The sequence below is a fragment of the Mustela nivalis genome (genome assembly GCF_964662115.1).
Source record: "Mustela nivalis genome assembly, chromosome: 14".
In the NCBI taxonomy this organism is placed as follows: Eukaryota; Metazoa; Chordata; class Mammalia; order Carnivora; family Mustelidae; genus Mustela; species Mustela nivalis.
Window position 1 is genome coordinate 66,511,799 of NC_139033.1, and position 25,396 is coordinate 66,537,194.

The 25,396-nt window shown below is 36.5% G+C and overlaps 1 protein-coding gene across 2 annotated transcripts in view; it reads right to left on the minus strand.

Moving 5' to 3' along the window:
* RBBP8 (RB binding protein 8, endonuclease) overlaps positions 1–25,396 on the minus strand; it is a 144,248-nt gene that overhangs the window by 42,841 nt on the left and 76,011 nt on the right. For both annotated transcript variants that reach the window (XM_082698745.1, XM_082698746.1), the window contains 8 exons: positions 23,755–23,864; positions 21,452–22,349; positions 21,246–21,369; positions 17,885–17,973; positions 16,102–16,219; positions 12,052–12,195; positions 7,246–7,315; positions 2,545–2,641 (listed from right to left, as the gene is read on the minus strand). In XM_082698745.1, coding sequence (XP_082554871.1) covers positions 2,545–2,641; positions 7,246–7,315; positions 12,052–12,195; positions 16,102–16,219; positions 17,885–17,973; positions 21,246–21,369; positions 21,452–22,349; positions 23,755–23,864 — 1,650 coding nt within the window. The remainder of the gene's footprint in view (positions 1–2,544; positions 2,642–7,245; positions 7,316–12,051; positions 12,196–16,101; positions 16,220–17,884; positions 17,974–21,245; positions 21,370–21,451; positions 22,350–23,754; positions 23,865–25,396) is intronic.

Sequence of the window (25,396 nt, forward strand, 5' to 3'; positions counted from 1 at the left end):
AAACTTAAGTTTGAAGGAAAGGTGTTTTGAATACCTCTGAAACAACTTTTTTGGGGGTTATCTTTTTCATCTTTCTCATTGCTGTGAGTACAAGTCTTGGTTACCTTAGCCTGGACATGGGACAGGATAACCCTAATTAGAGAATCATGATTATAATCAATTCAGAGAAACACTGCCACCACATTACAACACATACAAGAGCAACGTGGGCTGGTGTAGCTGTAACACAGTGAGCAACCGGGAGAGTGGCAGAAGATAAAATCAGAGAGAAGTGGGGTGTCGTCCTTGATAAGGGCTTTGGGTTTTATTTCTGAGTGCAATGGGAAGACATGTAGGGGTTTCGGGCATAGAAATGACAGGATTTAATTTTTATTCTAAAAAGATCATTAGACAACAAAAGATCATTGTGTTAAAAAGCACACAGTGAAGACAGAAATCAAGTAGATGTCAGTCCTAGCCAAGCCACTCGGTGCTGCTGCTCTCAGGCCCTGTCCTGCCCCTTGATACCCAGGATCCTGGACTCCCAATCCTCTGGCAGGGAGACCAGGAATTGAAGCACTTAGTGCCAACAGAAGGACCTTTAATCCTAACTTCCCCACTGGGGGCAAAAAACCCCATTAACATCTCAGAAATATCTTTCTTTAAAAAGAACATTAAAAAACAAACAAAAACATACACGGTGAGGAGACAAGTATAAAAAAGAAAAGAAAAACGAGGACAGAGGTATATGGGAATTCTCTGTACTTTCTGCTCAGTTTTGCTGTGATCTAACACGACTTTCCAAAAACAGTTGATTAAAATTAAGCAACAGAAGGAAAGCACTTAGAAGCCAATTATTTCAATAGCCCAGACAAGATGAAATGGAGCTTTGGTCCAGGCGGATAGTGGTGGTGATATCAAGTGCATGGAAATGGGATACCTATGAAGACAGAACTGGTGGGATTTGCTGATAGATCCATTACTGAGATATGAAAGAAGAAAACATAACTGTAAGAACTTTGGTTTAAACAGCCAGAAGAATGGGGATAGAGGAGAATCAGGTGATGTTTGGGAATCAGCAGCAGAAACTGTTTGCTTTTGGATATGGTGAAATGTGAGATGATTATTACACTTCCACATGGGTATGACATATTCCACAGGAAGAAAACATTGGGATTAATTTTAAGAACTGTAAGCATTGGGGTGCCTGGGTGGCTCAGTGGGTTAGGGCCACTGCTTTCGGTTTTTATTTATTTAGTTTTATTTATTTATTTAGTTTTGAAGATTTTATTTATTTGAGGGGAGGGGAAGCACAGAGGGAGAATGAGAGGGAGAAGTAGACTCCCCACTGAGCAGGGAGCTCAATTCAGGCTTGATGCCAGGACCCTGGGATCATGACCGGAGCTTGCAAGGCAGACACTTAATTGACCGAGCCACCCAGGCGCCCTGAGACAATGGTTTTTAGAGCCTGAATAATAATATAGGAAATGATTCCTGAGAGAAGGAAGGAATCTGTGTTTTTAAGAACTTTTTTCTAACTGGTAGTGTTAGTTCCAGATTGTAAAGAATTACAGTTTTAACTCAAAACTGGAAGCTTGACCATGGTCTTTAATTAAGAAATCATCACATGTTCAAATTTGTGTTACGAAAACTCATGATACAGATTTTGCTTGTACTGTCAAACTGCTTTCCAAAATTGCGATCTCTATACTCCCACTGTTAGTTAAGAGCCTATTTCTCACCAAATGCTTACTCATCTGCACTATAAGCTATCCATAAATAACTTTAATCTGCTGGTTATAAAATTTTCTAGCCCACAGCTGTTAAAAGGAAAATTTAAAGGAAACTAAATCACTAGAGGCCAGCGCCTAAAAGCCAACGGACAGTAAGGGAAGAAATTAAAAAACATGTTTTAAGAAAACACAGAGCCTGCCTGAGATATTTAGTGATGGTTGGTTAGTACTACTTCTACTTCAATAGTCCAAGATCGCCAATGTATAAAAGGAAAATATAATTGTGTTCTAAGGATGACATAGAGCTTGCTCATTGCATTGTGTTTAGGAAAGAGTGGGGAGAAAGTTAAGAGATTATAGTTATACCAGTTATTTAGAAAAAAAAAATTATGAATATATCTCATTTTCTGAGAGTGCTGGGATAAGAAATAAATGTTAAAGTTTCCTACTAAAATATCAGAATTTTCCCCAAATAGTATATGAATAAGGAAGGGCCTCTGCTGTAATATAACACTAGGGGAAAAAAATTAAACAAATACAAATAAACACAGAAAAGAAAAATGGCACAAATGTTTTTAAATTGGTAAAAAGACGAGGGCTTAGGTTCCAGATTCACTTAATGAAAATCTGACAGATTGAGGGCTTTCATTTCCAAGTATTTAGATCTTCCAAGTCACAGCCAGTGTGCTCTTTACTTACCCATCCTGCTATTCCTGGGTCAAATGAGGTTTCTACATAAAAATATAGCTCTATGATTTTTAAATCATGCATTTCTAATCTATAAAGCCGTATTTTAAAAAACCCACCAGACAGGATTCACATTCGTACTTACAATTTCACATTCCTTACATGTGTGTCCAAGCAATTTTCTTCTCTCTTCTTTTTTCCGAACTACCTCAATATGAGGAAAATTTTGTAAGCCAGTCTCTCTGGAAGAAAAATGAATTAAATTTAAAAATTAATCCATTTGTTACTACAAAGACCTTTGGCTTAGATTTTTAATTAGTGAAGGTGAGGGCCCAGAGGAGAAATAATCCCCAAACATTCATTCATTTAATTTGAAATGTTTACTAAGTATATTAGAAAAACACATTTTTTCATGCATTCTTCATTAAATCCTTATTAGGTGCTTACTGTATGTCAGGTATTTTTATGTATATTGTTCGCTAACTGGAAAAGATAACTATTACTTTCTATTTTTGCCTCTGATTGGCTGAATATAATATATAAGATAACCTAATTTATTATTATTTAAATATTTTAGGGCGCCTGGGTGGCTCAGTTGGTTAAGCAACTGCCTTCGGCTCAGGTCACAGTCCTGGAGTCCCAGGATGGAGTCCTGCATCAGGCTCCCAGCTCCATGGGGAGTCTGCTTCTCCCTCTGACCTTCTTGCCTCTCATGCTCTCTCTCTCAAATAAATAAATAAATAATAAAATCTTTAAAAAAAAATTTATGTATTTACTTAGAGAGAGAGAGAGAGAGTGAGGGGGTTGTGGGGAGAGGCAGAAAGAAAATCCCAAGCAGGCTCTGAGCTGAGCATGGAGCCTGATGGGGCTCAATCTCACAGCTCTGAGATCATGACCTCAGGTGAAGCCAAGAGTCAGATGCTTTTTAAAAATAATTAACTAATTAATTTTAAAAAAAGATTTTATTTTATTTATTTGACAGAGAGACACAGTGAGAGAGAGGTAATACAAGCTGGTGGAAAGGGAGAAGGAAATGCAGGCTACCCACTGAGCAGGGAGACTGATGCAGGGCTCGATCCCCGCTCAGTCCTGGGACCATGACCTGAGCAGAAGGCAGTTGCTTAACAACCGAGCCACCCAGGTGTCCCAAGAGTCAGATGCTTAACTGAGGAGTCACCCAGGTGCCCTTAAAATAACCTAATTTAGAAAGAAATACTGTACTATTAAAGCTAGGAATTGGTGTTCTATAACATAACCAAGGAAGAGAGTAACTATCTATTAACTCAGTTTTCTTTAAGAACTTGTATTTCGGGACGCCTGGGTGGCTCAGTTGGTTAAGCAGCTGCCTTCGGCTCAGGTCATGATCCCAGCGTCCTGGGATGGAGTCCCACATCAGGCTCCTTGCTCGGCAGGAAGCCTGCTTTTCCCTCTGCCTCTGCCTGCCATTCTGTCTGCCTGTGCTCGCTCTCTCCCCATCTCTCTCTCTGATAAATAAATAAAATCTTTAAAAAAAAATTAAAAAAAGAAAAAAGAAAAAAGAACTTGTATTTCTGGGCTAACCCACTCCCCCACCCCCAAAAAAGAGATTTTTCTCTGTGTACATTATGTGTCATTTTCTCTAAAAATCTCTTTTGTTTTCATTTTTCTTTTTTCAAGATTTTATTTATTTATTTGACAGAGAGAGAGAGGTCACAAGCAGGCAGAGAGGCAGGCAGAGAGGGGGAAGCAGACTCCCTGATGAGCAGAGAGCCCGATGCGGGCCTCGATGGCAGGACCCTGAGATCATGACCTGAGCTGAAGGCAGAGGCTTAACCCACTGAGCCACCCAGGCACACTCTAAAAATTTCTTTTTCTGCCTCCATGCCCCTGGATTCTTCAAAATGTTAGGAATAATTATTTGCGTTTGTCCTTAAATGGATCAGATCCTACTGAGAACTACTGGGAACCTAGGAGGGTCAAAGCCACTGAGCTATGGGTTAATGAGGTATAGAGGGCTTTGGGAAGAAAAAGCAAGCAGAAGTACAGATGTTTTTAATATACTGTATCGTGCTTTAAGTTTTAAAGCTCAATATAGAAAAGTCCAAACTTACAAAATAGGTAAATGAAGACTTGTGATGGTATACATATCTGTTTATATTAGAAACATCCCCAGAGAGCTTCAAGAGCCCGACTCACAAAAACCGATTTGTAAAACAACTTGTTGGGACAGTATCTACTCCTCTGAAGCGTTCTGATCCCATGCCCCTCTATTTGGCAAGCACTTTCTCTCAAAGGGAAGCTTTAATTGCTCTATGTCAAAGTATACGAGGTTATAGATCCTGTGGGGGCTTAAGCCCAAGAACTCTCAACTTTAGAGCAATCTGTAAGTTAAAAGGACAGATAAAAATTGCTTTTTTCAAATGGTTTATGGACTCTTAAAAGCTTATATAGGGTACATTTTGGCTGTACCCTCTCCTCTGAGTATTGTTTATTCTGCTACTGTTGTTCTAATGCTGCAGGGAATCTCCTACGACTGGCATCTGTACTAGACCTTAAAGCATCACCCAAGAGATTACTAATCTTCTTGTCGCTCATACAAAACAAAAACCAGGGTTTGCTAGTATTGTCTGTAGGGAAAGGAACAGTGCTAATTTTAAGATTTTTGCCATCCTCATGCCTTATACCCACCTCCTATGTCTCCAGCTATCTAGTGGTTTCAGAATAATATAAAATTACTCATATTTTTAAGAAGTTAGTGGACTTTCAATATCAAGCACTTGAAATGACAGTTCTTACTCTGCAGTCTTTAAGGACTCTATCGCAAAGATACACAACAATATAAAAAGAAAACGTACAACATTATTCACTGCAGCGTTCAGTGTTAGCATAATTGTAAATACTCCAAACACCCATTACTAAGGAATAGACTATGGTACAAACAATAAAGTACCATGCAACTAAAAAGAGAAATGCGGAATACCACTATACGCTATTATGAGTGATTTTCTAGGATATATACTTAAATGAAAAAAGCAAAAGCAAAACATAAAAAGTATACATAGTATTCTACCATTTGTTTAAGGGGAGAGAGAATGACTATATATTTCTGTATAGATATTGGCTTTTATTTTTTAAAATGGATTGACAACCCTATTTTTAAACAAATGGTAGGGAGCTAATATGGTAGAGGGGGCAATGGCAGAAACCAGCTATATCGGAATATACCCTGTTTTGTAGCTTCTAGTACCATGTATATATTTTACATAATTTAGGAAAAGAATTAAAGATAAAAGAAACTACAAAATTCAAAGGCAAAATAAAACAAACCCAGGGACTGAGTCACAGTGACACATCTACACAAAAAGTAATTATTCCAAATGGCTTTAAAACACAATGCCTGGACTGCACATTCAGAATACACCTTTTCTTTTCGCTTTCAGAATTTTTATTTTATGAAAAGATGTAGATATCATGGTTGTTCCAATAGAATATATCTTAAGAACAAAAAACCCCAAAAGACATCTTAAACCATTTTCATAAGTCATACTATTGGTGATAGTTTATATTATTCTGAGACTGCTCTATATATTAAAAAAATAAGTTAAATGAGAAATTATGTTGTAGCACTGAGAAGTGGGATTCTCATTAGGGGGAAGTAGGTAAGATGTGAGACAGAAGAGGTTATTACATAAAAAGTTCTGAACTTGAACTGGTGCTATCAATGTGAAAAAGTGTAGTTATCTTAAAAAATGAAACAAAAACCTTAATCCTAACTGTCCACCTAAAAGATCTAGAAACAATGACTAACTGTGGCAATGAGCAACCCTAGCAGTTAGACTAAAACACATGAAACATTTAAATCCATTAGTTCATAATGACCTGACAAATAAAAACTCCCTAGTCACATTTGGGATGCTAGGGTACTATTTCTTTTGAGAATTGGTAAATAAAGGAATTAAGCATTTAGCAACTAAACAACAGCTCTTATCTATTAGAGTCTTACAGGCATCAATAAAAATTTGTCTTGGCCTGTCAGATCTCTAAAATTCTCAACAGAAATAAGTAGAAAATAAGCTTTGCTTCTTAAGTGACTCAATTTGCTAGCATCATAACTTGAAAAAAAGACATAAAAATTTTTTCGAATTGAATTACTATGCCTAAATTCACTTCTAGAATGATTAGTACATGATTAAAAGTTATAGAATTTGCCATCTATGGGGAAGCTGGAGGCTCAGTCAGTTAAGCATATGACTTCAGCACAGGTCATGATTTCAGGGTCCTGGGATGGATGGAGCCCCATGTTGAGTTCTCCCACTCAATAGGGACGCTGCTTCTCCCTCTACCTCTGCCCCTCCTCCTGCTTGTGCTTTTTGTCTCAAATAAGTAAAAATCTTAAAAAAAAAAAAAAAAAAAAAGGAATTGTCATCTTTGAATAAAAGGCACAAAGCAGCATTATCGTTCAAAATATAAGATGAGGTTTTTCTTTTAAGGTTTAAAAAATCCTCACACAACAATTCTCAAGCTTGCCACCTAAAATCTGATACTATATAATGGTTACAATATATAATATAATAAACTCCTAAAGTTCATATAAAGTCCCTACTAAAACAGAACAAGAATAAAATCATTTGTTATAAAAAAGAAAATAACTATTACCACTGTCAAAAAAAGAGTAGTGGTGATATAAATTTCCTTATTTGTAAATTTGTCATTTTTATGCTTCAGCCCCTCTGTTGTTAAATCATAAGGTAATGACACAAACTTGATTTTAACCAAAGTAGCAATTTAACAGTTCAGAGGTATTCTGACAAAGATAGTTCTGTTGTACTTCCAATCACATCACTGGTATTAATCAAGACCAACTTACCTTCTATCATCTTTAAAATATGGCTCCACAAATGCTTTCTGTTTGACTTTCTCTTGTTTATCACCAGGAACTGTAAACAAAACACACATACCACGAACTGAATGCAGAACTGAGAAACAACTTTTTTGGAACAAGAATGGCCTATATCAGGACTTCCATTCTGTTCAGACTTCATACTCTAGGCTCCTGGGCAACTTGTTTAAGTTTTCTGTAACTAATTTTCTCTTTCTTTTTCATCTGCACAATGAGATGGGTGCTGATTATCTTGTATACCTCAGAAATACTAGAGATAAAAATCTTACCTATAAAACCATTTTAGATTTAAAAACTATATATACAAAGCATATCTATGTATGTATAGATTGTATATAAAATTATTTTAGAATTCAAAAGAATTATTCTGATGCCCATTACCATTTGGGACCAAACAACAATAAGCAGCTTTTAATATGTTTCACTTACTAGTCCTGCTGATTTTTTTAAAGTAAGCTCTATGCCCAGTGTAGGGCTCAAACTCACGACCCTGAGATCAAGAGTCACATGCTCTATGGACTCAGCCAGTCAGGCATCCCAGTCCTGCAGATGTTTATAATGTGTCTTTGAAGTAGCTTAACTAGGAAATAGAGGTTAAAGAATTTTACCAGAAAATTGGTGACAAAGTAAGAACAAAAGCTTATGGACCCAAATCCCAAGTTGTCTAGACCCAAATAGGCAACTGCTATTGTGTATTCAAATAATCAAAATTAATCATGCATGGGACGTCTGGGTGGCTCAGTCGGTTAAGCCTCTGCCTTCGGCTTAGGACATGATCCCAAGGTCCTGGGATCAAGCCTCGCACTGGGCTGTCTGCTCAGTGATCTCTCTCTCTCTCGGTCAAATAAGTAAATAAAATCTTAAAAAAAAAAATTAATCACGCATGGTACTAAGTTCTGGACAAGCAACATTCAAGAAGAGAAACCAGATATCCTATCCTCATGGAGTCTACACCACAGTGAGGGAAACAGACATTAAGTAAGTCGACAGCTAAGGCTTTTCTAAGGAAGGATATGAAAGGTGGTAACTGATGAATAAAAAGAAGTCAGCCACAAGAATCAGGAGTGGATAATGTTCTAGGTGAAGGGCCTGAAATGGGAAAAAGTTTGGTATGTTATAAGAACTAAGAGAAGGCCAGTGTGGTCAAGATTGAGTGAAGAAAGGTGTTAGGAAAGATGAGATCAGATATGTGGGCAAGCACCAGATTATGATAGGCCCTGGAAGCTAAAAGGAATTTGAATACAAAGCAAACCACTGAAGACTTCTGAAAAGACTACTTTACTGAGGAATAGTTTATATAAGAAACACACTGATTTTAAAATACTCTGATTAATTTTGACAAATGTTTACTGCTGTGCAACTACCATCCGAATCAAGAGAGAGAACTTCCATTGCCCCTAGATGTTTACTTCTATTCCTCTGCTTCTCAAACAGATGACTGTTCTCTGATGTCTCTCCTCTCTCTATGGAGCGATGATTTCTGCCACCACAGCTTAGTTATGCCTGTTTTAGAACTTTGTATTAATGGAATTATATAATATGTATTTTCCATCTTTTGGATCTTTCTAGCTCAATGAGATTCATTGCTGAGTCTGGTACCCTCCTTTTTGTTGACAAGTAGTATTCCACTATATGAGTTTACCACAATTCATATTTAGTCACCTGTCGATGGATATTTGGGTTGTTTTTAGTGTTAAGTTACTACAAATAGCTATGTTATGAACATTCTTGAACACAATGCTCTGTGAACATCTTTCGTTTCTTTTCTTTATATACCTAGGAGTGGAATTGCTGGGTACCACGGTGGGTGTATACAGAACTTTAAAAAAACCTGACAAATCTCAATAAAACTGTTAAAAACCTTGCTGAACTCCTTTGCACAGTACAATTTTATATCCCTAACAGCAAAATGTGAACGTTCCAGCTGCTCTTCACTCTTGCTAATGTTAGACAGCGCCAATCTTTTTAACCATTTCAGTGGTGTGAAGTGGTTATCTCAGTCCCTCTTGTCCAATAATGTTGAGCATATTTACATGTGCTTACTGGCCATTCAAATACCTTCTCATTGAGGGTTTTTAAACAAGAATATAATACAATCTAGTTTACATTTAAAATAAATGAGTTTTGAGTCTGCAGAGAATGGACTGGAGTGGAGGAACAACTGTCATAAAAGACCAGTCAGGAGGCCTGCAGTAGAACCGTTGAGAGAAGAGAGGTTTAGACTAGGGCAGTGGCTATAGAGATGGAGAGAAGTGATATGAAACATAGTTTGGAGATGGTACTGCCAGGGTATCAGACTGGGCATGAAAAGGTAAAGAAGAAGTCAAATATGACTTTCAAATTTCTATCTTTAGTAACTGGGAGAATAGTTACTGAGGTTTAATGAGACCACGAAAGGCAGGGAAAGCCCAAATTTGGGTAAGAAAATAAAGATTTCTGATTTGAATGTATTAAGTTCAAGGTTCTCATAAGATGTCCAATAGGTAGCCGGATTCGAGTCCAGGGTTCAGAAGAGAGAGGACAAAGCTAGGAGTGATGAATATATAGAAACATCTTCACTTGGTATCCATAATAGCACATACTCTTGATTCTGTCCTACTTCACTGGCTCTAGCTCCTTTTCAATTTCCTTTGCTCGTTCCTCTTTCTCCAACATTTCAAAGTTGCCATACCCCAGAGGTCAAAACTTGAAGTGCTTCTTTTCTCTGTACTTGGGTGATCTCATTCAGTTTCACGGTCTTAAGAACCATCATGTACTTGCTGTTGACCTCCTGCCCCCTAAATTATTTCTTTATTCTGGATGTCTTGTCTAAACTCAACACATATCAATTATCTACTAATATTTCCACTTGAATGTCTAGTAAGTATTAACATGTCTAGAACCACGCTTTTGATATTGTCCCTGAAATTTGTTCTTTCCTGTGAGGAAAGACTAGGTAGAACTTTGTGAAATGAGGGTCAAGAACATGAAATACATGTTCTTGTTCTCAAATTACATATATGAACAATAAAATCCGAAACTATATGCCTAGGTGACTGGGAAAAATGAAAAAGCCTAAAAGGTCATTTGGTAAGAAATAAAGGGAACCTGGTTTGGATATTCTAAGTTTAAGTTGTTGAAAAGACACAAAAGTAGCATTTGCATTTACATTATATTTCCTATAAGAAATGCAGGACTGGGATTTATCAGAGAAGACAAATTAGAGATGCAGAGGTAGTTAATAGAAGCATGAGAGAAAAGTATATGTGAGGAAGAAAACAGTCTTGGGATACTCTAGGAAGCAGAACTTTCCAGAGAGCAAAACAACAGTGCGGAACTGCCACAAAAGACTAGTGAGAAGAAATTTGGGGATGGTCAATGTGCGAAGTAACTTTGAAAAAAAAAGGACAGAAATTAATTATATCTTGTAAAAAAATACCCCCCCCTTAAGTGAAAACAATTAGCAAAAGGCTCTTCTTGGGGAGAAAAAAGTGAACTGAACAGTTGTAAACTTTTATCACAAAAGTTGGCTTGGATCAAGTTTTTGCTACAGACTAAGCTACCATGCTGTTCTGTACCTTTTGTTAGGGTCTCAATTACTTTGAGCTAATAAGGGCTGTATTTTTTTATTAAACCCAATGGGAAGTATAAGGAAAACATAATCAAGATGGACTATTCCATAGCAGAAGGTATGCTCATATATATAACCTTTGCACTAGACTACTTTTTTACTCACAAAAAGGAAATGAGACATTTAGCAAGTATTTTAACTTTCAATTCAGATTATTTAGTTGAGAGATTCACTTAGAGTATTCTTTTCATTCCCACCCTGCACTATAAACTACTGCTTCTTTTTTTTTTTTCATTTTAATTTTTTTAATTTTATTTTTTTTAAAGATTTTATTTATTTGACAGAGATCACAAGTAGGCAGAGAGGCAGGCAGAGAGAGAGAGAGAGAGAGAGAGAGAGGAGGAAGCAGGCTCCTGGCTAAGCAGAGAGCCCGATGTGGGGCTCGACCCCAGAACCCTGAGATCATGACCTGAGCTGAAGGCAGAGGCTTTCACCCACTGAGCCACCCAGGCACCCCTAAACTACTGCTTCTAATTGAAAGTAATTTTATTATTTATTTTTTAATTAAAAAAATATTTTATTTCTTTATTTGAGAGAGTGAGAGAGAGCTGAGTGGGGGCAGAGGGAGAGGGAGAAACAGGCTCCCCGTGGAGCAGAGAGCCTAGGTGGGGCTCAGTCCCAGGACCCTGGAATCCTGACCCAAGCCAAAGGCACACTTAAGTGACTGAGCCACCGAGGCACCTTGAAAAGAATTAAAAAAAAGACTGATACATAGAGTTACATTATTTTGTCTGGGAAGGTAAAGCATTCAAACAAAGAATTAGTCTGAATTTTTTGTAAAACACTTTCCTTCCAACTCTATTGCAATGATAATTACTAAACAAAGAACCCTGCCAAAACTTTTTTATGAACTTTATGCACAAGTTACAAAGAAATCTGTGTATTCAATCAAGATTAATTTCTTAGTTTTGATGAATATTTTATGGTCATATAGTAATATAAGGGGAAGCTTAATAAAAGGGACTAATTTTTTTTCTCTCTAAGCTATTTTCTTGTAATTCTTTAATTGGCCTGAAATTACCTCATTATCTATAAGAAATTTATATAATACAAAATTTTAGTTATTAATATACCTCATCAAGTCTTTGTTAACTAGCTCATTGACTTAGTGTACTGATATAAGTGTAACTGAGAAGCCATAATGAAAAAGAAAATAGCCTTACTGTTTGGTTTCTTTGTGGTAGTTGACAATCCCTCTTTTTCATCTGCCACCTGGGGGAAGCTCTCTGCCAGACAGGATTCATATTCTTCATGTGTTGTCCGATCGAACATATCTTCCAAGCTATCATTCATTTTTCTTTCTCCATCTATGTAAAAGAGCACTGGCTTAAGGCAACAAGCAAGCTTTTTGCTTTCTATGCAGACCAATGTGAAACTTGTAGTAACTGCCACACAATACACTTGCCTAGGATGTACACGAGGCAACAGTAAACCCCCAAGCATAGTTACTGTATTTACAAAGATTTTATGGTAGGGCTTTAACTGTACTTTATTCATGTGCAGAGAAAGCTACTTTTTGTTGTTATTACATACATAAAAATCTTCTCCTCCTTATTAGCTCATGTATAATTCATACTACACTAAAATGAGTTCTACCAAAAAACTGCGAGGAACAGAAAATGCATCATAATGAATGATGAAAAATACTAAATTTAAATAAAATGTGGATAAATAACTGACATTAAAATCTATAGAATCTTGCTCATCTGCTTATTTTTCTAATGTGGTAGCAAAAGAAGTATTTTCTTACATATATACATATATATATATAGACATATATACATATACACTATTATTATCATCAGTAACGCTTGGTAGTTCAGGATTGATAGAATTATGAATTCAATTCCTCATTTGCTATGTTAAGTGTTAAATTCATCCTCAGAGTACTAACTACATTTCCCAATATATAATCACACTTTGAAAAATGGCAGTTTATTAGAAAACAGAAATAGGTCCAGTTGGCTAACACACACAATAGAGCAGAAGTCTGCTGGGATTCTTCTCTATAAAATAACTACCACCTCCCCTAGTCTATGGTGCTCTAGCACCCTTACTCTGTTTCATCTTTCTCCAGAACTTGCCATCATCTACCATACCACATATTTGATTGTTTCTCCCCTTAAATCAGAAGGTAAGTTCCATGAAGTAGGTACTTTTATTCTGTTTACTCATTATTTCCAGTTACTGAAACACTTCCCTTTATAGAACTGAAGCTCAATATTTACTCAATGATTATAAGTACTAATTTTTTTCACATTGAGGATCAAATTTGTAAATAATATACAACTTCTACGTGCTAGGCAGTGTGCTAGGTATTCCCAAAATATTCTGTATATGCTGTTAGTAAATCACAATGTTAAATCATTAGTTTCTTATTCTTAAATAAAAATTTAAAAAATTCTTAAAAAATTTTAATTGTTTAGAGAGAGAGTGTGAGTAGGGAGGGAGGAGTAGGAGGGAGAGGGAGAGAGAGACTCTTATGGAAACTCCATGCCCAGCATGGAGCCTAATGCAGGCAGGGCTCAATCCCACCATCCTGAGATCATGATTTGATGCTTAACCAACTAAGCCACCCAGGTGCCCCACTAGTTTATGTTTTTGTTGGTGTGACGTCTGACTGAAATACTTGACAACGGAGACTACATCCTTATTAATCTATCATATCATCTGGGAAGTCTAATACACAGTAGAAATATAAAACACATTTTTAAACTGAAATACTAGCAGTATTTGGGGAATTTTATTGGTATGATTGATTTTTAACCAATTCTAAGTATAAAAACGATCTACCTCATGGGTAAAATGCATGGACTGTCTTTTTCCACACATGGCTTTAAGAGTATCTTCTACCCCAGGTGCTGGTCTTACACTCCTCCACTGCGTGGGAAGGGCTGCTTGCTTGTTTTGAATTTGGGTAGGTCTTTGTGACACTATACAGCTTCTAAGGCCAGATCATGCACTTCTGCCTTACTCTTTTTGGGATGCTGACTCTGGGAACCTAGTCTCCACATGATAAGGAAGCTCAAACTAGCCCACGTGGAAAGTCTGTATGGAGAAGCCCTGAAACTGAGTGAAGGCAGATGCCACGCCACCCTCATTCTACCCTATGCTTGTCTACCCTCTGCTGTTCCAGCTCTAGCTACCACTGGCCTACAAATGTGGAAGAGGCCCTGGGACAGAACTGTCCAGCCAAACTCTTCTGGAATTCCTGAACCATAGAAACTATGAAGGTTGAGAAAATGACTGTTGTTGTTTTTTTTTTAAAGATTTTATTTATTTCACAGAGAGAGATCACAAGTAGACAGAGAGGCAGGCAGAGAGAGAGAGAGGGAAGCAGGCTCCCTGCTGAGCAGAGAACCCGACGTGGGACTTGATCCCAGGACCCTGAGATCATGACCTGAGCCGAAGGCAGCGGCTTAACCCACTGAGCCACCCAGGCACCCTGACTGTTGTTGTTTTAATCCTTTAAGTTATCAGAGTGATTTATTATATAGCAACAGTATTCACAGTATCTTATATAGCCAAAACTGTCTCCACTCATTAGTTCAATTCTAACCTCATTTCCACATGATAATGCCTTCAAACATATTTGGGAAACCATCATATTTTTCAAATTAAATAGGTAAACTTGAAGCCAAAGTAGTCATGCTTTAGTTTTGCCCGCCCTTCCTTCCTTCTTTCCTTCCTTCCTTCCTTCCTTCCTTCCTTCCTTCCTTCCTTCCTTCCTTCCTTCCTTTCTTTTTTGACAGAAATAAGGAAAATATTATCAGGAACTGGTACCAGACAAAACAATCTTAAAAGCAAATTACCTTCTTAAGAAGAAAGTTACTTAAGTATCATTCACTATAAAAGGACAACAAATCACTGTTGGTTTTTATTTATTTATTTTTAATAGGCAGTCCTTTCAACGTGGGTAGCCAACTACTTGATTATATGGTTACTCATTCCTAAAGAACAAATAATTAAGGCAAAGGCTACTACAATTTTCCCTCACTTACTGCAGTTAGGGCAGCAAGACAGAAAGTGTTTCTTTAAAAGATTTATTTATTTGAGAGAAGGGGAGTCAGAGAGAAAAATAGAGAGAGCGTGAGAGTGAGAGTGAGCGCATGAGTGGGTGGAGGGGCAGAGGGAGGGAGAGAGAGGGGAAGCAGGCTCCTGGCTGAGGAGGGAAGCCCGATATGGGTCTCAGTCCCATGACCCTAAGATCATGACCTGAGGTGAAACCAAAAGTCAGATGCTTAATCGACTAAGCTACCCAGGTGCTCCGAGATAAAGTTTTTCAAAAGAAGTGGGGACATGACTGGCTCCAGCCCTGGGCAAATAGATTACAGAATATTCAGAACAAGATAAGGAATGTACATACAGAGTATCCTTAGTTTCTAACAGACTGATCACTGGAAAATGTCCTTGCTTTTGTCACTGCATCCCCTGTTGCAGGTCCTAACTCTTCAACATAAGAGTGTTAAGTGACAGTATTCCTGGGCTACTTGATCTCATGGGATGTTGCTGACATGGTACCAACCAAAATCCTTCCACTGTTCCTGCCTCTTTTGGAAAATCAAGGCTAGATGAAGAATTAATAGTCTGTTACCAGAAAAGGCCAGACCTGTTTTCTGTAGAAGCAGAATATGGCAGAGTAACTCAGCATATACACTATTATTCTTGGTTTACTGCTAACTTACAAGTCTATAAGGTAGAGTTTCTCCTTTTTACCTTAACAAATTGCAAATTCCTATTTCTAAAACAGGACTCTCAAGATTCCCTTTTACAGAAAATTATCTAGCAATAATACCAGGCATCAGCAAACTGTTTCTTAAAGGGTGAGTCAGGAAATATTTTTGGCCTATGGGCCCAGTAAGATCAGTCGCTACTACTCAGCTCTGCTGTGGTACCATGCAAGCAGCCATAGGCCATAGAGAGACAAATGTGAGGCTGTGTTCCAATAAACCTTTATTTATAAAACTGGCAGCAGGCTGTGGTTTGGTGAGTCCTGCAGACAATTTAAGTTTTCCTGGAAAAAAGAGACTTTGGCTAAAGATTTTTTTCCCTTGAAATACTGAAACTGAGCTTTATTAAGAGAAACCTATTTCTCAGAAGATGAAAAAAACCCCTGGTTTATGATGAAGTGGTCACTTTTGGTCATCAGTGCAATGGTACGACTATAAACGTCTCTCCACATTTTTATTAAATTAAAAAAAATCAAATCTTACTTGGACTTTTCTCTCCCTTCTGCTCCTGATTCTTCATTTTTAAAAGCACAGTTTCACTAACCAATGTGCAGTCCATGTCCACTGTCTCTCCTCCTGCTAATCTTGACTGACTGCCATCCTAAATATTTAAAAATTCAAAAATTTTAACAATTATCCTGCATGGCCTTATATATTACTTATTAAAAAATTCTGGTAAAATATACATAGCATGACATTTATCATTTTTACCAAATTTTAAATGTACCCTTCAGTAGCATTAAGTTATATTTATTTTTACCTTAGGAATATATATAAATTAAGGTTTTATGTCTGTAAAACATTTTAGCTTCAACATACAAGCATCCTCTCTCAAGTCCATGAAAGGAAGGACTGCTGCCAAGGAAGGGAGAGTTGTGCACCACTGAATTCCCTGGGCTTCTCCTCCCTTTCTTCGCCAGTTGGCTTCATGATAATGAAGTCCGTGTACACACAAAGAACAAATTTCATACTATAGCAAGTTAAATACTTCATTAATATCCCCCCAACTGAAAGAGAACTTCTCAAACTATATAGAACCCAAATATAATCCAAAAGGGTTATTTCCACTAGGAATTTTATTATTTTTTAAGAGGTAGGGAGGAGAGAGGGGGAGAGGGAGACAGAGAATCTTAAGCAGGTTCCATGCTGAACGTGGGCCTCGATCTCACAACTCTGAGATCATGACCAGAGCCAGAATCTAGAGTTGGATATTTAACTGACTGAGCCACCCAGGTACCCCGAATTTTAATTTTTTTTTTTAAAGATTTTATTTATTTATTTGACAGAGAGAAATCACAAGTAGATGGAGAGGCAGGCAGAGAGAGAGAGGGAAGCAGGCTCTCCGCTGAGCAGAGAGCCCGATGCGGGACTCGATCCCAGGACTCTGAGATCATGACCTGAGCCAAAGGAAGCGGCTTAACCCACTGAGCCACCCAGGCGCCCCCGAATTTTAATTTTTAAAAAAACATACAGTATTTAAAAAACAGCCAACTAGGAAAATAAATTTTTTTCTTGATGGTAACATTAATTTAATCAAATCATATAATGAATCAATTTGCTAAAATATAAAATTATCAAGGGGTGCCAGCCGTGTGGCTTATTCAATTAAGTGTGCCTTCAGCTCAGGTTATGATACCAGAGTCCTGGGATCGAGCCCTGTGTCAGGGTCCTTGCTCAGTAAGAAGTCTGCTTCTCCCTCTGCCTAACCCCCTGGTTGTACTTGCTCTTTCTCTCTCAAATAAATAAATAAAATCTTTAAGAAATATCTATCTATATATGTAAGTCATTAAAATATATAACTAGAATTTTTCATTATTTTAAAACTATAATAATATTTTCTAGAAAAGTCCTTTTTAAAAATTTTTTTAATTTATTTTTTTTTAGAGAGGGAAAGAGAGAGGAGGGGTGGGGGAAAGGGAGAGAGAGAATCTTAAGTAGGCTCCATGCCCAGTGCAGAGCCCAACATGGGGCTTGATCTCATGACCCTGACATCATGATCTGAACTGAAATCAAGAGTCAGATGCTTAACTGAGTGAGCCCCCGAGGTGTCCCAGCAAAGGCCTTTAAAGTCAGAAGGTATTATTATCCTTTCAAAAATATCATGAAGTTAGAAGAATAAACATTTTATTTCTTTTTTTCGGAATAAATAAATCAGGTTTTAAGAGGTATTTGATTATCTTAAGGTCACAGAGTGAGTTAGGGGAGGAGGGTGACTAACAACTTACTAGAATAACCACATGGAGCTTGGTTTTACTTTCTAACTTACCTTTGTATCTATTACAGTAATATCCATTTTATATTGAGAAAGGTCTGCTCCTGGATCAATGCTCCACTGGATATTTTCAAAGGATACATCTTCAATAAGGAGAAAAAAATACAATTAAAAATGGATTTTTAAACATTCTTATTACTTTAAAACATTATGGGATCCACAGAATAGGAAAAAGGATTTGCAGATCATATAGCTGCTAACAGGGTTATATCTAGGACATATAAAGAACTCTCACAACTCAATAATTAGACAAATACTCCAATTGAAAATGAGCAAAGAATCTGAATAGACAGTCCTTCAAAGAAGGGAACTGGCCAATAAAGCACATGCTAAGATGTTCAATAGCATCAACCATCAGGGAAAGGCAAATCAAACCACAATGAGATAACATTTCACACCCAGTAGGATGGCTAAAATAAAAAAGACAGATAATAACAAGTATTGGTGAGAATGTGGAGAAATGGGAACCTCATGTGCTGAATGGAGAATGTGAAATGACATTGACACTTTGGAAAACACAAAGTTCCTCAAAAGGTTAGAGAGTTAGCATACGGTCCAATAATCCTACTCCTATTTGTAACTCAAGAGAAATGAAAATATACATCTACATAAAATTGTACATCAATGTTTATAGCAGGCATGATTTACAATAGTGAAAAAACTGAAAGTAAAAGAAGTCACAAAAGATCATATATTGTATGATTCCGTTTATATGAAAACACCAGAATAGGAAAATCAATAGAGACAGAGGACAGATCAGTGGTTGCCTAGGATTGGAGAAGTGGGGAGAGGAATGCAGAACGACTGCTAATGGTATTGCTCTTAGAAAAAATATTTTTACTCAAGTATAATTAACATACAGTGTTACATTGGTTTCAGATATATAATATGATTCAACATTTCTATACACTTCTCAGTGCTAATCAAGAAAGTGTACTCTTAACCCCCTTTATCTATTTCTTATTTTTATTTATTTAATTAACATGTAATGTACTATTTGTTTCAGGGGTACACGTCTGTGAATCATCAATCTTACACAATTCCCAGAGCTTACTATAGCATATACCCAGTGTTTATCACCCGGCCACCCCATCTCTCCCACCTCTGTCCCCTCTAGCAACCCTTAGTTTGTTTCCTGAGATTAAGAGTCTCTTATGATTTGTCTCCCTCTCTGGTTTCATCTTGTTTCATTTTCCCCTCCCTTCTCCTATGAGTCTCTGTCTTGTTTCTCAAATTCCTCATATCAGTTAGATTATATGATAATTGTCATTCTCTGATTGATTTATCTTGCTTAGCCTAACCCTTTATCTTTTTCACTCATTCCCACCCCCTTACCTCCCCTTTGGCAATTATCAGTTTATTCCCTATATTTAAGATTCTGTTTTAGTTTTGCCTCTTCTATTTATTTGTTTCTTAAATTCCACATGTAAGTGAAATCATATGGTATCTGTCTTTCTCTAACTTATTTCACTTAGGATTATACCCTCTAGGTCCACCCATGTTGTTGCAAAATGGCAGGATTTTTCTTTTTTTTTATGGCTGAGTAATATTCCACATCTCTTTTAAATCCATTCATTTATCTATGGGCACTTGGGTTGCTTTCGTATCTTGGCTATTGTAAATAATGCTGCTATAAACATAGGGGTCCATATATCTTTTAGAATTAGTATTTTCATTTCCTTTGGGTAAATATCCAGTAGTGGAGTTATTGGATCATATGGTAATTTTATTTTTAACTTTTTGAGGAACCTCTATACTGTTTTAACAGTAGCTATGCCAATTTGCATTCCCACCAATGGTGCATGAGCCTTCCTTTTTCTCTACATCTCTGTTAACATTTGTTATTTCTTGTGTTTTTGCTTTCAGCCATTCTGACAGGTATAAAGTGATATCTCATTATAGTTTTAATTTCTATCTCCCTGATGATTAGTGATGTGGAACATCTTTTCATGTGTCTTGGCAATAGGATGCCTTCTTTGAAAAAATGTTCAGGTCCTCTGACCATTATTAAATTGAATTATTTTTGTTTTTGGTATTGAGTTGTGTAAGTTCTTCACATATGTTAGACATTAACTTAATGGGTACTGTTCTTTTTGAGGTGATAACAATGTTCTAAACTTAGACTACAGTGATGCTTGCACAACTCTGCGAGTATACAAAACAACCGACTTGTACACTATAATGAGTGATTTTTATATCAAAAATAGTTTTAAAAAGTTAAAATTATAACACTGTTTGGGGGGTGCCTGTGTGGCACAGTGGGTCAAAGCCTCTGCCTTCGGCTCAGGTCATGATCTCAGGATCTTGGGATTGAGCCCCACATCGGGCTCTCTGCTCAGTTGGGAGCCTGCTTCCCCCTCTCTCTTCCTGCCTCTCTGCTTGCTTGTGATCTCTCTGTCTGTCAAATAAATAAAATCTTAAAAAAAAATTGTAACACCGTTTGGAGGAGTTTTCAATGTATGTGGACATGAATGACAACTACATAAAGCACAGTCACAAAACACAAAGTGGCATAATATTAACTTTAAGTAGACTGTGGAAGGTTAAATGGAGCAATCATGAGAAAAAAACCCCAAATCAAAAATGTAAAAAAAAAAAAAAAAAAAAAAAAAAAATCAGAAATAAGAGTGAAAAAAGTGTTTTCATACAGAGACTGAAACTATTGCTAGAAGAACAACTGAAGAATGTGCTTCAGGAAAAAGGGAAATTAAACCTTGAATAAAGGAAAAATTTTGAATGAATAATAAAAGCAAAAATACTACATAGGAAGTATAGAAATATTTCATGGCCGAAAACCAAAAAGACTCATTTTAAACACAGCAAAATTATGAAAAGATTAACATACCTATTAAGAGTAAAAAAGGTTTTTAAGTAAGAGGTTTAAAAACCCACATAAATGTGTGTATATATGTGTGTGTATACATACATACATATGTTTACCATAAACATGTAAATGCAAAGAAAAAGGACAGGCTACCTGTGGGGTGAGGAACAAGGTTTAGATGATGAATATTTTACTTTATGTATTTTAAAATTCCACATAGTTTAAAATTTGTAAAACTTCTGTAAAGAAAATAAGAAATTACATAGAATAGGTAAGTCCACAAAATCATCTATAAAAGTAGGTTTTAAAGACCTCAGTTCATTTTTTCAAAAAGCATGAGAGCAGGAAAATCATATGTAAAAGGAAACCAGGGAGAATCATCCTATAAACACAGAAATATGCAGGAAGAAATGTTTTTCCTAAAACAATTCAATATATTCAAAGAACGTATATTATATAACACTCAAGATCATTAAAAAGGAGTAGAAATGCTATTTTCTTTTTTGGAAATACTATTTATAGAAAACATACCTTGACTGTTTTGTACAGACTTTGTTTTAGCAACTCTACATGGATTTAACTGAAGGACGGATGTAAGTTCACATGCTCCACGGACTGACCTGGCTATTTTTACTGGTTCATGAGAATCAGCTCCCTTAAACAGAAAGAATTATTAGCATCTAGATGAAATCATGAACAACCATTTTAATAAAAATACTTGAACATTTAACACAAACCTTCACATCATCGAAAAGATTCTCGGTCTCCAAACTTTCACGTGGACGTAGAGGGATTTTAAAGATGGGATTTTCTTCCTTGATTTGTAATGGTGTTTTATTATCTGGAGATGATTTACCTAAGGACTGGAGGATGCACTCCTGTAAACAGGGTTCCTCTGGGGCATCTCTGGTTAACACACAGCTCCCGCTCAAGGCTTTGCGGCTCGAGGAAGAGCCCTTTGGAATGGGCTTCAAGGCCTCATAGAGAGTCACTTGCCTAAATCTGATTTTAGAGGTCTCACTTCCCTGGCTTTTCTCTTGACGCTGAATAGCCGAAAATCGGTCAGACAGATCTAGAGGTTTATCCATCACATAGTCTCCATTCATGGAAGAATGACTATCCAGTAACAAGGGAAAGGCGTTCTCTTTATCAAAAGAGGCTTGGGGGCTGCTTACTTCATCTTCACTTTCTTCCTCAATTTTCTTCCTTTTAGATGTTCTCCCTCCCAGTGATTTCAGGGGTATCACAAGTTTGTCTTTATCAGTGATAGCATCTTTAATATGATCAAAACCATCCTGTTCATTTTTGGATTCACTTACGTTTTTACTGATAAGCATCTGCTTACTGGAAGATGATTGGTTAATGATCTTGTTCCCTTCAGACCCAAGATTATGATGTGTGAAAAGGACACTATCTTCAGATTTTGATCTAGTTTTCTCTGATTTAGAAGTAGAAGTGTTGTTGATGGGTACTGTTTTCAGAAGGTTTTTTTTCCCAGTCTCTAAGAGAGAAGGGGATAAACTTGTATTCAAACCTAAACTACGTTTCATATTAGAAGTAGCTCCAAATACAGGAGAAGATACCCGAGTAGTTAATTCTTCTTGAGGAGGAGTCTTTGACTTAGAATCTGAAAATCTAAAAAAAATAAGAAGTGGTAAAACTTTTTTCCTACTAAAGAAATAGGGTAAGAATTTTAAGACAAGCATCTGAGAAAACTTACACTAATACAGAATTATTAATATTAAGGGTCTTAGACTCAGTACGGTATTACACTCAGATGATTAACCAACATTTTTTTTGAAATAGGGTAGAGCTGTCAGCTTTTTTCATTTGGCTGACAAAAAACAGAGGAAAATGATACAGTAAATCTATCTTAATACCTTGATATTCCTATCCATAAATATTTTTCCTAAGTAATTCAGAAAACTTCACTGTATAAGAAAATTATATTTTATTAAATTCTACTGGAGACCCAAACTCTTTTTTTAGTATGAAATCTTGTCATAAGTGACTTTAAGAAACAAACTCCTCCTACAGAATTGAACATAACTTAGGAGCCAGTCTGCCTGTAGCAGAGCAGACAGCTGTGACAGCAGGAGTATTAAGGTGAAGTCTGAAGATGTGGAATGGGTAAGAGCTCTGGCTCTAGTCATTAACAGTCATGTGGTGTTAAATCAGGCATTTAATTTCTGTGGAGCTGCGTTTCTGTTGACTAAAAAACAGGAGCAATAAAACCCACTTTAATGAGTTACTTTGGTGACAAATTAAATATGATAGATGCATCTAAAACCAAAAGCACTTTAAAAAAGCAAAACAATACACAAATATAGTTATTATTAGTGGATGTTCTGAAATTCATAAATGAGATACAATGCAATCTTGAAAATTCATCAAAGCTTATAGGAGCATTTTAAACAACATTTTTCTTTTGGAAATACAAACACAGAAGGGATGACTGGATCTTGATAGAGGCAGAGGAAAAAGGCTGGAAACTTAAGTAATGCTTCACAGAAGTACAAAAAGAATCTAAAAAATAATATCCATCTCTCTATAGTAATGCAAAAGGCCCTCAATTCATCATAAAGTGGGGAAAAGATGTATTTTTTAATTAATTATTTATTTGAGAGAGAGAGAGAGAGAGAGAGAGTGAGAATCTCCAGCAGACTCCCCTCTGAGCATGGAGCCTGACTTGGGGCTCAATCTCATGATCCTGACTGAGATCATGACATGAGTTGAAATCAAGAGTAGTACAATTAACCGATTTTGTCACCCTGGTACCTCATGGGGAAAATATTTTTTAAAATAAAAATTAATAGAGGTTCCTTGTTGGCTCAGTCAGTAAAGCACACAACTCCTGATCTCAGGGTCCTGAGTTTAAGCCCCTGTTGGGCATGGAGCCTGCTTAAAAATAAATAATAAATAAATACAACCAGAATGACAAACTATATGCTGACAGAAACAGTTTGATTACACAGAACTCACTGTAATGAGATCTCACCAACAGTCTGTAAATTTTTTTAACCAAAGTGCCCCAAATTACCTTGAGCTATCTTCATTAATTCTTATAGATTCCTCAAAAGGTTGTTTCTTGTGATCTTCTAAACATTGATAGAGTTCATCACCAAGAGGGCTCATGGGACCCTGAGATTCCTTCAATAATAAAATATAAATACATAAATACAATGGAAGATTACTCATTCTTAAAGAGGAATGAAATGTTGATACATGCTGTGATGTGGATGAACTCCCAAAATGGGGTAGAAGAAGCCAGACTCAAAAGCCACATAATGTAAAATTCCATTTATATGAATTTTCCAGAATAGGCAACCCTTAAGGATAAAAAGAAGACTGGTAATTGCCAGGGGCTGTGGGTACTGAGGAATGAGGAGCGAATGTTTAACAGATACAAGTATTATTCTGGGGTGATGAGAATGCTTTGGAACCAGAGATGGGGTAGCTGCAAAATACTGTGAATAAATGAATAAATACTGTGAATAAATGTCACTGAACTGTAGATTTTAAAATGGTTAATTTTATGTCATGTGCTTTTCACCACAATAAAAAAAAATAAGACGTACTTTTAAGTTTAAAGAGAGAAAGCCATCAATTTATTTTACTATTTGAAGTAAGTACATTCTACTACTGGTATGTAACACTCCATCAACTCCAATTCCAAAACACATTAAGACGAGGCAAAAGGAATAAAGATAATTATTTATGTTGATAGCAAACAAATTTAAAAGAATCCTTTAGAGAGTGGTGCTTCTCAAACTTTTACATGCATTCAAGTCAACCAGGGACCTTGTGAAAACATAAGTTCTCTTGCTGTAGGTCTGGCGTGGGGTCTGAGATTGTCTGTCGCTAACAGAACTTTAAGGTAATGAAGATGCTGTTGGCCTATGGATCACACCTGGAATAGCATGTTTTTAGAGATCAGCTCCCTTAATATATTTGGTGTTTAAACTACTTACTTGTCAGATTTATGGGTAGGAGGGAATTAGAAACCATTAAGACACATTTAAAGTTCAAAGGTTAAAAACTACCCACTACCACTGGAAGAGTGGTTTAAAACTAGAAAGAGCAAAAACAAGATCCAAATGTAATGAAAAATCAAGTCAACTTTTAAAAATTTAACAGTAAGACAATTTTATAAGAGCAAATATACATTTACTGCCTAAAGCAAAGGAACAGTATTTTAAAGTTGTATAAAAATAAAACTTAAAATTGAAGAGTTAAGTTTTTTGTTTTTAGGGATCACTTAAGGAAAAAAAGTGAATGTGCCTGATGTAAGTAAGGAAGTACTAAAACAATGAAAAGAAATTCATTAGATCAATTTCTAATTCAATCCCTAAGAATTAGATTGCACATATAAAGACAAAAAGCTAAAGCATCTATAGCAGTCCCAAGAACTCAGCCTGTTTTCCAAAACAAACCCCAGTTTAAAGGATATTGAAAAGTTCCAATAAATTCTGACACCAACCTTAAGGTTTAAATCTTCATTGAGACAAAACAAGGTAGGAGTAGGGAGGATAGAGGAAGCAAGGAAGGGTTGGCCAAACCCTCCAAGCCATCACCACTCTCCCTAAATTTTTACTCAACCCACAACCTATGATATAAAGAATTCTAGACTCTAGGTTTTTCGGACGCTGGAGTAGATAATATAAATGGGCCTTTCTAACCAT